The sequence below is a fragment of the Pan paniscus genome, chromosome 18, assembly GCF_029289425.2.
Source record: "Pan paniscus chromosome 18, NHGRI_mPanPan1-v2.0_pri, whole genome shotgun sequence".
NCBI lineage: Eukaryota > Metazoa > Chordata > Mammalia > Primates > Hominidae > Pan > Pan paniscus.
This window is the reverse complement of record NC_073267.2, coordinates 19,432,755-19,446,498: the sequence shown is the minus strand read 5'-3', so window position 1 is coordinate 19,446,498 and position 13,744 is coordinate 19,432,755. Positions and strand designations below refer to the sequence as shown.

At 46.2% G+C, this 13,744-nt stretch overlaps 1 protein-coding gene across 26 annotated transcripts in view; it reads left to right on the top strand.

Annotated features, from left to right (window-relative positions):
* Positions 1-13,744, top strand: part of LOC129394133 (nuclear pore complex-interacting protein family member A9-like) — an 89,369-nt gene that overhangs the window by 57,449 nt on the left and 18,176 nt on the right. For 12 of the 26 annotated variants that reach the window (XM_063598442.1, XM_063598437.1, XM_063598438.1 and 9 more), the window contains 2 exons: positions 4,085-4,213; positions 12,950-13,078. In XM_063598442.1, coding sequence (XP_063454512.1) covers positions 4,085-4,213; positions 12,950-13,078 — 258 coding nt within the window. Of the gene's footprint in view, positions 1-227; positions 658-4,078; positions 4,214-6,269; positions 6,465-8,479; positions 8,763-8,784; positions 9,524-9,922; positions 10,185-12,949; positions 13,079-13,744 lie in introns of those variants that run through there. The other 14 variants (XM_063598452.1, XM_063598447.1, XM_063598448.1 and 11 more) reach the window with 14 other exon arrangements.

Sequence of the window (13,744 nt, the reverse complement as noted above, 5' to 3'; positions counted from 1 at the left end):
GGGAGGGCCCAGACCGAAGAAGGTTTGGTGGAAAGCAGAACCTTAGTCTCCCTCTAATTGCTCCTAAGCCTCAACGCTCCCTTGCCCCGCGTGTCCTGTTGCTTCCCTGATCTTCTCCGTGACCTGTAGCTAAGCCTTCCACCAGCGCTTGAGTACTTAATTTGAACCGGATCCTTTCCCAGACCCTTTCTTCTTCTCCTCCTCCTCCTCCACCTCCTCCAGGTGCCCAACAGCCCCCTTCTCCTCCTTTCCCTTCCCTTACTTCCCCCCTTCCCCTCCCCTTCCCCTCCCCTTACTTCCCCCCTTCCCCTCCCCTTCCCCTCCCCTTCCCCTCCCCCTCCCCTTCCTCTCCCCTTCCCCTCCCCCTCCCCTTCCCCTCCCCCTCCCCTCCTCCTCCCCAACTCAGATCCGGCCCCGGTCCCCGTGCCCTTCCCTCCCCCCTGCCCTAAGCCACCTCCACCTCTGTCCTGGCCGCCTCAGGGCGCCTGAAAGGACCAGGACATGCGGGTGCGGTGGCTGCTCTTTTGGCTCCTCTTTTGGCTCCTGCTGGCATTTATCAGCCATCAGTCCACCTGTGTGAGTGGACGGGTGCTGTGGCTGCTCTTTCGGCTCCTCTTTTGGCTCCTGCTGGGATTTATCAGCCATCAGTCCACCTGTGTGAGTAGACGCTGGACCCGCGTGGTTTCTTCCTTTTTACTGGGCTGTGTCACGCGGCATGAAATGACACAGCTCAGGCCTGTAATCCCAGCACTTTAGGGGGCCGAGGTGGGCAGATCACTTGAGTCCAGGAGTTGAAGACTAGCCAGGGCATCATAGCAAAACCCCATCTCTACAAAAAATTCCAAAAAAGATTAGTCGGGCCTGGTGGTGCGTACCTGTTATCCCAGTTACTGGAGAGGCTGAGGTGGGAGGATCGCTTGGGCCCAGGAGCTGGCCGTTGCAGTGAGCCGAGATGGCCCCGCTGCACTCTTGTCTCTAACAAACAAAACGGACCAAAACGAAGTGAAATGTCATTTGATTTGTGTCATCTGGTTTGATGACTTTTTTTTTTTTTAGACAGAGCTGGAGTGCAGTGGCAAGATCTCGGCTCGCTGCAACCTCCGCTTCCGGGGTTCAAGCAATTGTCCCGCCTCAGCCTGCTGAGTAGCTCTGATTACAACGCCTGGCTAATTTCTGTATTTTTAGTAGAGACGGGGTTTCACCATGTTCGCCAGGATAGTCTCCATCTCTTCACCTCGTGATCCGCCTGCCTCGGCCTCCCAGTGCTGGGATTACAGGCGTGAGCCACCGCGCCTGGCCAAACTATATAACCTTAAGTGTAAGTTTACTAACTTTGGAAAGTACATACACCAGCATAAACCAACCCCCTTTCAAGATCTACATTATTTTATTTATTTATTTATTTTTTTGAGACAGTTTCTCCCTTGTTGCCGAGGCTGGAGTGCAATGGGGCAATATCAGCTCACCGCAACCTCTGCTTCCCAGATTCGAGCGATTCTCCTGCCTCAGCCTCCCGAGTGGCTGGGATTACAGACATGTGCCACCACTCCCAGCTAATTTTGTATTTTTAGTAGAGATAGGGTTTCTCCATGTTGGTCAGGCTGGTTTTGAACTCCCGACCTCAGGTGATCCGCCCGCCTCGGCCTCCCAAAGCATTGGGATTACAGGCATGAACCACCGTGCCCAGCCAAGATCTACACTATTATGTCACCCCAGAAAGTGAACTCTCACTCTTCCCAGCCAGTCTCTTTCTTATCCTAGGTTAGCTTGCTTATTCTGGAATTTCGTGTATACAGATGCATGCCATGCCATAGGTACTCTTTTGTGTCTGCTTTATTCTGCTCAACACCATGTTTCTGAAATCATGACCATTGTTGTATGGTTCTCTAAGTCCATCATTTCCATTTCAGACTCAGCATATGCTGAGTTCAACCTGTTGAAGGGCTATCTCTGTTTAATTCACCATCTTGAAAGAAACATTTAAAATTGAGATGTTTTCAAGAATATATAGTTAAATCCTGAGGAATCGATGTAGAAATGTTATCGTCTTCACTCACATAAGAGTCTAATGGAATTAATGTCAACAATCTTAGAGAAATCCCACACTATTCATGCCATTTTCATCATCTCCACCTTGGTAATTTTTTTTTTTTTTTTTTTTTTTTGAGACAGAGTCTCGCTCTGTCACCCAGGCTGAAGTGCAGTGGTGCGATCTCGGCTCACTGCAACCTCTGCCTCCCGGGTTCAAGTGATTCTTCTGCCTCAGCCTCCCAAGTAGCTGGAACTATAGGCGGGTGCCACCATGCCCTGCTAATTTTTTGTATTTTTAGTAGAGATTGGTTTCACCGTGTTAGCTAGGATGGTCTCAATCTCCTGATCTCGCGGTCCACCCACCTCGGCTTCCCAAAGTGCTGGGATTGCAGGCGTGAGCCACCACGCCCGGCCCACCTTGTTAATTTTTAAGCACTAAAATTCGATACTTATTTGTGAATGAAGTAATCTCTTCATTGTATTTTTTTTTTTTTTTTTTTTACTTATGCTGAGCTATAAATGACAAAGATTCATATAATCCAAGAGAGAAGTATTATTTAGAGGGATTCTCTTACCATGTGATATATAATAAATGCATCCAACGTTATACATCAATTTAAAAAAACAAGTAAATAACTAAAGAAAAGATAACTACTGGCCAGGTGCAGTGGCTCACACTTGTATTCCCAGCACTTTGGGAGGCCGAGGCAGGTGGATCATGAGGTCAGGAGTTGGAGACCAGCCTGGCCAAGATGGTGAAACCCTGTTTCTACTAAAAATACAAAAATTAGCCGAGCGTGGTGGCAGGCGCCTGTAATCCCAGTTACTCAGTAGCTGAGGCAGGAGAATCGCTTGAACCCGGGAGGCGGAGGTTGCAGTGAGCTGAGATCATGCCACTGCAATCTAGCCTGGGTGACAGAGCAAGACTTTGTCTCAAAACAAAAAGAAAAGGAAAGATAAGATAATTACTTTATACTTAGCTTGTCTTAGCCATGAGTGACGGGCTGCATGTGGCCCAGGACAGTTTTGAATGCAGTTCAACACAAATTTGTAAACTTTCTTAAAACATTAGGAGATTTTGGCCAGGTACAGTGGCTCATGCCTGTAATCCCAGCACTTTGGGAGGCTGAGGCGGGCAGATTACCTGAGGTCAGGAGTTCGAGACCACCCTGGCCAACATGGCAAAACCCCATCTCCACAAAAAATAAAAAAATTTGCTGAGTGCACTGTCAGGCACCTGTACTCCCAGCTACTCAGGAGGCTGAGGCAGGAGAATCACTTGAACCTGAGAGGCAGAGGTTGCAGTGAGCCGAGAGCACACCACTGCACTCCAGCCTGGGTGACAGAGTGAGACCCCATCTCAAAAAGAAACAACAAACAAAAACAAAAACAAAAACAATGGCCGGGCACGGTGGCTCACACCTGTAATCCCAGCACTTTGGGAGGCCGAGGCAGGCAGATCGCCTGTCGGGAGTTCAAGGCCAGACTGGCCAACATGGTGAAACCTCATCTCTACTAAAAATACAAAAATTAGTCGGGCATGGTGGCAGAGACCTGTAATCTCAGCTGCTCGGGAGGCTGAGGGAGGAGAATGGCTTGAGCCCAGGAGCTGGAGGTTGCAGTGAGCTGAGATTGCACCACTGCACTCCAGCCTGGGCGACTGAGTGGAGCGGAACTCTGTCTCAAAAAAAAAAAAAAAGAGGTTTTTTTTAGATCATCAGCTGTTGTTAGTGTTAGTGTATGTTATGTGTGGCTCAAGACAACTTTGCTTCTTTTAATATAGGCAGGGAAGTCAAAAGATTGGATATCCCTGCTTTATACCAAGAAAGACAACACCCCACATTTGCAATGCCTAAAAACACTACCAGCCATCTGAAAAACATGAGACTTCTCTAACTTCTGTTCTTTTTTGTAGCAGTGGAATCCCACGGTGATATCTGAGGGATGTGGTTACCTTTTGGAGGAGGTTGACGGTTTCTAAGGATGATTCTTTCTGAGTGAAATATTGTCAGTGTCATTGACCTTTTCATTATTTCAACTATTATTATTCCAGGTTATCAATACTCTGGCTGACCTTCGTCATCGTGGGACTGACTTTGGTGGAAGTCTTTGGTTACTTATCATTACTGTGTTTCTGAGAAGTTATAAATTTGCCATCTCCCTCCGCACAAGTTACCTTTCTGTGAGTATACTAACTTTCTGTAGAGGTATACTTGTAATCACAAATAAGAATAAGTTACATGAAACAATTCACGTTTCTGGACTTCATTATGAATATGTGGTTTTACCCCAAAAATCAGGGAAATGATTTATTAGCATAAGAATTATGAAAATATCTGCCATTTACATTATGAAAATTAAATAGGTCGGTGTTTAATAGAATGTCAACAGAGCTTTTGGTCAAAAATAAGTTTTTTTAACCTTTGTGCTATTTGTCACAAATGGAGTATGAGGTTTCGTCACTTAAATAGGAAAGTCTTTCTAAACTCTTCTGCTTTATAGTTCTATCGTATGGGTGGAAGGAAAGCTTCCAATCTCCTCTCTGAAGATTCACTGCAGAAATGAGCTGACAACAGACAGCTTAACAGGAAAAGAAAAACATAGAACAGGCATAAACATGGGAACCAGCTGAAAAATGAGACTGCTAGAAGGGCTGGATGGTTGATGCTTAAAGAGCACCCTCTTCTGAGGGGAGAGGGAGATAGATGGAGATGTAGGCCATTTAGAGGGGCAGCAAATGATTTTTAGGGGAAATGAAAGAGCCCAAGGAACAAACAGTTGGCCTGAGACAAAGTTCCTCTGAGGTCATAGGGACGAGGTGACAAACTGCCGGAAGGTGAAGGGCAGAACTGCACTGCGTCTCATGATGCAGAGAAAGCCCCAGAGAATCTCTTAGAACTGCCCTCCAAGAGAATCAATGAAAAGTGTGTCTGGGCAGGGTAATTTTGAATGACATCATTCAAAGTGCATGTTCCCACTTGCAACTGGAGAGAGATCAGTATGTCAAAAGTCTGTACTTGGTAAGAATTTGGCTGCTAAGTTGTGCCATAATTTGTCTTTTGAGCCTTTTTTCCTTTGGGGAAGTTGAGCTCTACATTTTGTCTTGCCATTCATGACAGTAAAAATGTGGTCGTCTGGGGGCTGAACCTCCTTCTGAACAATGATCCAAGATAAAAGTACTAATACCACAATGCTTTTTTATATTCAAGGGAAGAGGAAGTATGTTTCAGTTTTACCGCCTAGATAATTACACGTCATTTGGCACTGCCTTTCAAGATATGTAGAAAACAGAAAATATATGAGTTATGAAGATATCTAGGCACATTTAACATTCTCTGTGCCACTTAGTCCTGAACAGAGAATTTTCGGTATAAATTGGAGGAAGCTTTTTTTTTTTTTTTTTTTTTTTCTTTTCTCACCCCCAAGACGTGTCTCCCTCTGTTGCCCAGGCTGGAGTATAATGGTGTGAGCTCGGCTCACTGCAACCTCCACCTCCTGGCTTCAAGTGATTCCCCTGCCTCAGCCTCTCAAGTAGCTGGGATTACAGGTGCCCACCACCATGCCCAGCTAATTTTTGTATTTTTAGTAGAGTCGGGGTTTTACCATGTTGGCCAGGCTAGTCTCAAAACCCGACCTCAAATGATCCACCCGCCTCAGCCTCCCAAAGTGCTGGGATTACAAGCGTGAGCCACCACGTGAGCCAGGGGAAGTTTTTAAATTTACCACTTTTTAACAATTCCATTTAGGAAAGTTCAGTTGAGCTGTTGGACTTGGACAACTTTGCACCTCTCATCTTTGTCCTTGTCATCTAGTCATCTGTACCATTACCTCCTAAGCAGGGACATCATGGGTGCCATGAAGCATTCATGCGTGATGGCATTTCTTTGCTTCTCATTTCTTCGTGTGTTTGACATTTCTCCTAGCTCCAAACTGGGCCAGCTGCCTTTCCTATGAAATCTAGCAGTAGCTGTGGGATAGACGTGGTTGCTCTTCTCATCTTTTTAGATTACCCATTGCTTCTCTCGAAATCCTAGTACATGATTTTTTTTTGATCCTATGTGCAGAAATCAGGAAAAAACAAATTCTACAAAGAATTTGAAAGATATTATTTCAGGCCAGGTGTGGTGGCTCATGCCTGTAATCCCAGCACTTTGGGAGGCTGAGGCAGGTGGATCACTTGAGGTCAGGAGTTCAAGACCAGATGGGCCAACATAGTGAAATCCCATCCCTACTAAAAAGACAAAAATTAGCCAGGCATGGTAGCAGGCACCTGTAATCCCAGCTACTTGGGAGGCCGAGGCACAAGAATCGCTTGAATCTGGGAGGTGGAGGTTGCCGTGAGCCACGGTAGCGCCACTGCACTTCAGCATGGTTGAGTGACACTCCGTCTCAAGAAAAAAGTCATTTCAATGACTACCTCAGGAGATTCATAGGTATCTGACCCACATCTGAGATGGGATTTGCATTGCATTTTAGCTATGATGAGAACAAATATTTAATATCTTCGAAGATTAAAAGCATACTGTGATAATATGGAAATCTTGGTGGGAATTCAGTCATTAGTGAGAATGTTTTGCGTTAAGTTCAAACCAGCCTCAACGAAGCTGATGTGAGGGAAGGGAAAGTGAACTCTGAGTAGAGCAGGGACAGAAGAAAGATGCTCCAGTGCGGATCAGGAAGGAGCAGGGGGTGAAATGTTACAAATTCTAGAACTCAGAGAGCTGAAGGTAATTACTTCCTTTTCAGGTTGTGAAACATGTTAACCTGTGGTAAAATACTTACAAGATGATAATTACCATCTAACCGTGTTGAAGTGTGCAGTTCAGTTGTGTGAAGTATATTCATGTCATTTTTTTTTTTTTTTTTTTTTTTGAGACGGAGTCTCACTCTGTCACCAGGCTGGAGTGCAGTGGTGGGATCTTGGCTCACTGCAACCTCTGCCTCCTGGGTTCAAGCAGTTCTCCTGCCTCAGCCTCCCGAGTAGCTGGGACTACAGGTGTGCGCCACCATGCTCAGCTAATTTTTGTATTTTTAGTAGAGACAAGGTTTCACCATGTTGGTCAGGCTGGTCTTGAACTCCTAACCTCGTGATCTGCCTGCCTCAGCCTCCCAAAGTGCTGGGATTACAGGCGTGAGCCACCATGCCCAGCGAAATCTAGGGCTGGAACATGGCTGCAGCATATAAATAGAATTGAATTCCATCGTTTTGTTAACCCTGTTTTTTGTTTGTTTGTAGTTGTTGCTGTTTTTGAGACAGAGTCTCGCTCTGTCGCCTAGGCTGGAGTGCAGTGGTGCAATCTCGGCTCACGGCAGACTCTGCCTCCCGGGTTCAAACTATTCTCCTGCCTCAGCCTCCCAAGTAGGTGGGACTACAGGCGCCTACCACCACACCCGGCTAATTTTTGTATTTTATTAGAGACAGGGTTTCACCATATTGGCCAGGCTGGTCTGGAACTCCTGACCTTGTGATCCGCCCACCTCGGCCTCCCAAAGTGCTGGGATTACAGGCGTGAGCCACCACACCCAGCCCCTGTTTTGTTTTTGTTTTGCTTGTTTCTTAGGGTTGTTTTTCTATTTATGGTAAAGGCATTGGCTTTCCATTTGTAGCATCAATCGAATATTTCCTGTTAACAATAACCTTATGTCATAGTAAATGGTAAAGGGATTTAAAGCAGTGGTTTTCAGCTGCCAGAGGCCTGAGTGAGTTTGGGCACACTCTGTGTGATCGGGCAGAAGGCCTGTGGGAAGTTTAGCCGAGGACAGGGCCAGGAAAGGTGATGGACAGTGGGGGTCTGTCCTGGTCACCAGGCCCCTGGGTCCTGCCCACCTGCTTGGAGCTCCCCACCCATCACACATGATGCTGCCAAGCCCTCTGGGTATTGTGGGCAAATACCTTAGGAGAGAAGCTGATGAACTTTGTTTCTTGAAATGCACAGATTCCTTGGACATCCCTGAGAGATCAATCATGAAAGTCAACTTGGTTTTCTCCCCCTCATTTGGGTTCAGAATTTAAAGTCCACACACACAGGCAGTAAGATGATATAGATAAGGACATCATCACTCGGTTTCGGATGTTAAAATGTCTAGGTGGGTTAGGGGTGATTTGAGATCACACAACCTTGTGCCACAAAGAGGAATTCCCAGGCCAGAGGGAGACATTTTATTGCCATGTTATGATCTTATCATTGAGTTGAAAGGCAATCTTGTTTCATTTTGGATTCTTTCTTATGTTTATGTCTTATAAGGGCACTTTGAATTTCCAAGCAAATAATAATTTTGAATTAGCTTTTAATCATTGACTTCTAGCACAGTTATATGATCAGAAACATGCTGTGTGATTGGATTGCTCTCAAACATATTGAGATTTGCTGGAACAAAATAAGTCAGGTTAATTTTTGTAAATGTACCACGCATGCTTAAAATGAATGTATGTACATTTGTTCCTGAGATACAGGTTGATGGGCGGATGGCTACATGGATGTGATGGAGATGGTTTACTATCGGGACCTTCCGCATCCTGCTGATGTTTTGTTGCTTAAGATATGAATGGCTGAGCGGAGGCTGTAAACCCTGGCACTCTGCTTGGGTATGAGGTTCTTCCTGCCATCCTGCCATCATTTGTTTTTTATGTTTTGTCGCCAAAAGTGACCTTGAGGAACCCTGGGAGCTCAGGAAGGAAGGAGCGCCCAGAAGCAGGGACAGGGAGCTGGTTGGGGAGGACCAGAAATCAGGTTTGTGAAGGTTCCAGAGAGGACCTGGCCTTGGGAGGAGCGTGGGGGACTGAGATGGGGGAGGGGTCATTGGAATGATGCGGGCGCTACTTGGAATGTCCATTGTGAGGCACCACCGGGGTCATCAGGGATTGGTGGAGAGGGAGTATGAAGCCCCAGGGTTGCTAAGGGAGGGCCCAGACCGAAGAAGGTTTGGTGGAAAGCAGAACCTTAGTCTCCCTCTAATTGCTCCTAAGCCTCACGCTCCCTTGCCCCGCGTGTCCTGTTGCTTCCCTGATCTTCTCCGTGACCTGTAGCTAAGCCTTCCACCAGCGCTTGAGTACTTAATTTGAACCAGATCCTTTCCCAGACCCTTTCTTCTTCTCCTCCTCCTCCTCCACCTCCTCCAGGTGCCCAACAGCCCCCTTCTCCTCCTTTCCCTTCCCTTACTTCCCCCCTTCCCTTCCCCTTCCCCTTCCCCTCCCCTTCCCCTCCCCTTCCCCTCCCCCTCCCCTCCCCCTCCCCAACTCAGATCCGGCCCGGTCCCCGTCCCCTTCCCTCCCCCCTGCCCTAAGCCACCTCCACCTCTGTCCTGGCCGCCTCAGGGCGCCTGAAAGGACCAGGACATGCGGGTGCGGTGGCTGCTCTTTTGGCTCCTCTTTTGGCTCCTGCTGGCATTTATCAGCCATCAGTCCACCTGTGTGAGTGGACGGGTGCTGTGGCTGCTCTTTCGGCTCCTCTTTTGGCTCCTGCTGGGATTTATCAGCCATCAGTCCACCTGTGTGAGTAGACGCTGGACCCGCGGGGTTTCTTCCTTTTTACTGGGCTGTGTCACGCGGCATGAAATGACACAGCTCAGGCCTGTAATCCCAGCACTTTAGGGGGCCGAGGTGGGCAGATCACTTGAGTCCAGGAGTTGAAGACTAGCCAGGGCATCATAGCAAAACCCCATCTCTACAAAAAATTCCAAAAAAGATTAGTCGGGCCTGGTGGTGCGTACCTGTTATCCCAGTTACTGGAGAGGCTGAGGTGGGAGGATCGCTTGGGCCCAGGAGCTGGCCGTTGCAGTGAGCCGAGATGGCCCCGCTGCACTCTTGTCTCTAACAAACAAAACGGACCAAAACGAAGTGAAATGTCATTTGATTTGTGTCATCTGGTTTGATGACTTTTTTTTTTTTTAGACAGAGCTGGAGTGCAGTGGCAAGATCTCGGCTCACTGCAACCTCCGCTTCCGAGGTTCAAGCAATTGTCCTGCCTCAGCCTCCTGAGTAGCTCTGATTACAACGCCTGGCTAATTTCTGTATTTGTAGTACAGACGGGGTTTCACCATGTTCGCCAGGATAGTCTCCATCTCTTGACCTCGTGATCCGCCTGCCTCGGCCTCCCAGTGCTGGGATTACAGGCGTGAGCCACCGCGCCTGGCCAAACCATATAACCTTAAGTGTAAGTTTACTAACTTTGGAAAGTACATACACCAGCATAAACCAACCCCCTTTCAAGATCTACATTATTTTATTTATTTATTTATTTATTTTTTGAGACAGTTTCTCCCTTGTTGCCGAGGCTGGAGTGCAATGGGGCAATATCAGCTCACCGCAAACTCTGCTTCCCAGATTCGAGCGATTCTCCTGCCTCAGCCTCCCGAGTGGCTGGGATTACAGACATGTGCCACCACTCCCAGCTAATTTTGTATTTTTAGTAGAGATAGGGTTTCTCCATGTTGGTCAGGCTGGTTTTGAACTCCCGACCTCAGGTGATCCGCCCGCCTCGGCCTCCCAAAGCATTGGGATTACAGGCATGAACCACCGTGCCCAGCCAAGATCTACACTATTATGTCACCCCAGAAAGTGAACTCTCACTCTTCCCAGCCAGTCTCTTTCTTATCCTAGGTTAGCTTGCTTATTCTGGAATTTCGTGTATACAGATGCATGCCATGCCATAGGTACTCTTTTGTGTCTGCTTTATTCTGCTCAACACCATGTTTCTGAAATCATGACCATTGTTGTATGGTTCTCGAAGTCCATCATTTCCATTTCAGACTCAGCATATGCTGAGTTCAACCTGTTGAAGGGCTATCTCTGTTTAATTCACCATCTTGAAAGAAACATTTAAAATTGAGATGTTTTCAAGAATATATAGTTAAATCCTGAGGAATCGATGTAGAAATGTTATCGTCTTCACTCACATAAGAGTCTAATGGAATTAATGTCAACAATCTTAGAGAAATCCCACACTATTCATGCCATTTTCATGATCTCCACCTTGGTAATTTTTTTTTTTTTTTTTTTTTGAGACAGAGTCTCGCTCTGTCACCCAGGCTGAAGTGCAGTGGTGCGATCTCGGCTCACTGCAACCTCTGCCTCCCGGGTTCAAGTGATTCTTCTGCCTCAGCCTCCCAAGTAGCTGGAACTATAGGCGGGTGCCACCATGCCCTGCTAATTTTTTGTATTTTTAGTAGAGATTGGTTTCACCGTGTTAGCTAGGATGGTCTCAATCTCCTGATCTCGCGGTCCACCCACCTCGGCTTCCCAAAGTGCTGGGATTGCAGGCGTGAGCCACCACGCCCGGCCCACCTTGTTAATTTTTAAGCACTAAAATTCGATACTTATTTGTGAATGAAGTAATCTCTTCATTGTATTTTTTTTTTTTTTTTTTTTACTTATGCTGAGCTATAAATGACAAAGATTCATATAATCCAAGAGAGAAGTATTATTTAGAGGGATTCTTTTACCATGTGATATATAATAAATGCATCCAACGTTATACATCAATTTAAAAAAACAAGTAAATAACTAAAGAAAAGATAACTACTGGCCAGGTGCAGTGGCTCACACTTGTATTCCCAGCACTTTGGGAGGCCGAGGCAGGTGGATCATGAGGTCAGGAGTTGGAGACCAGCCTGGCCAAGATGGTGAAACCCTGTTTCTACTAAAAATACAAAAATTAGCCGAGCGTGGTGGCAGGCGCCTGTAATCCCAGTTACTCAGTAGCTGAGGCAGGAGAATCGCTTGAACCCGGGAGGCGGAGGTTGCAGTGAGCTGAGATCATGCCACTGCAATCTAGCCTGGGTGACAGAGCAAGACTTTGTCTCAAAACAAAAAGAAAAGGAAAGATAAGATAATTACTTTATACTTAGCTTGTCTTAGCCATGAGTGACGGGCTGCATGTGGCCCAGGACAGTTTTGAATGCAGTTCAACACAAATTTGTAAACTTTCTTAAAACATTAGGAGATTTTGGCCAGGTACAGTGGCTCATGCCTGTAATCCCAGCACTTTGGGAGGCTGAGGCGGGCAGATTACCTGAGGTCAGGAGTTCGAGACCACCCTGGCCAACATGGCAAAACCCCATCTCCACAAAAAATAAAAAAATTTGCTGAGTGCACTGTCAGGCACCTGTACTCCCAGCTACTCAGGAGGCTGAGGCAGGAGAATCACTTGAACCTGAGAGGCAGAGGTTGCAGTGAGCCGAGAGCACACCACTGCACTCCAGCCTGGGTGACAGAGTGAGACCCCATCTCAAAAAGAAACAACAAACAAAAACAAAAACAAAAACAATGGCCGGGCACGGTGGCTCACACCTGTAATCCCAGCACTTTGGGAGGCCGAGGCAGGCAGATCGCCTGTCGGGAGTTCAAGGCCAGACTGGCCAACATGGTGAAACCTCATCTCTACTAAAAATACAAAAATTAGTCGGGCATGGTGGCAGAGACCTGTAATCTCAGCTGCTCGGGAGGCTGAGGGAGGAGAATGGCTTGAGCCCAGGAGCTGGAGGTTGCAGTGAGCTGAGATTGCACCACTGCACTCCAGCCTGGGCGACTGAGTGGAGCGGAACTCTGTCTCAAAAAAAAAAAAAGAGGTTTTTTTTTAGATCATCAGCTGTTGTTAGTGTTAGTGTATGTTATGTGTGGCTCAAGACAACTTTGCTTCTTTTAATATAGGCAGGGAAGTCAAAAGATTGGATATCCCTGCTTTATACCAAGAAAGACAACACCCCACATTTGCAATGCCTAAAAACACTACCAGCCATCTGAAAAACATGAGACTTCTCTAACTTCTGTTCTTTTTTGTAGCAGTGGAATCCCACGGTGATATCTGAGGGATGTGGTTACCTTTTGGAGGAGGTTGACAGTTTCTAAGGATGATTCTTTCTGAGTGAAATATTGTCAGTGTCATTGACCTTTTCATTATTTCAACTATTATTATTCCAGGTTATCAATACTCTGGCTGACCTTCGTCATCGTGGGACTGACTTTGGTGGAAGTCTTTGGTTACTTATCATTACTGTGTTTCTGAGAAGTTATAAATTTGCCATCTCCCTCCGCACAAGTTACCTTTCTGTGAGTATACTAACTTTCTGTAGAGGTATACTTGTAATCACAAATAAGAATAAGTTACATGAAACAATTCACGTTTCTGGACTTCATTATGAATATGTGGTTTTACCCCAAAAATCAGGGAAATGATTTATTAGCATAAGAATTATGAAAATATCTGCCATTTACATTATGAAAATTAAATAGGTCGGTGTTTAATAGAATGTCAACAGAGCTTTTGGTCAAAAATAAGTTTTTTTAACCTTTGTGCTATTTGTCACAAATGGAGTATGAGGTTTCGTCACTTAAATAGGAAAGTCTTTCTAAACTCTTCTGCTTTATAGTTCTATCGTATGGGTGGAAGGAAAGCTTCCAATCTCCTCTCTGAAGATTCACTGCAGAAATGAGCTGACAACAGACAGCTTAACAGGAAAAGAAAAACATAGAACAGGCATAAACATGGGAACCAGCTGAAAAATGAGACTGCTAGAAGGGCTGGATGGTTGATGCTTAAAGAGCACCCTCTTCTGAGGGGAGAGGGAGATAGATGGAGATGTAGGCCATTTAGAGGGGCAGCAAATGATTTTTAGGGGAAATGAAAGAGCCCAAGGAACAAACAGTTGGCCTGAGACAAAGTTCCTCTGAGGTCATAGGGACGAGGTGACAAACTGCCGGAATGTGAAGGGCAGA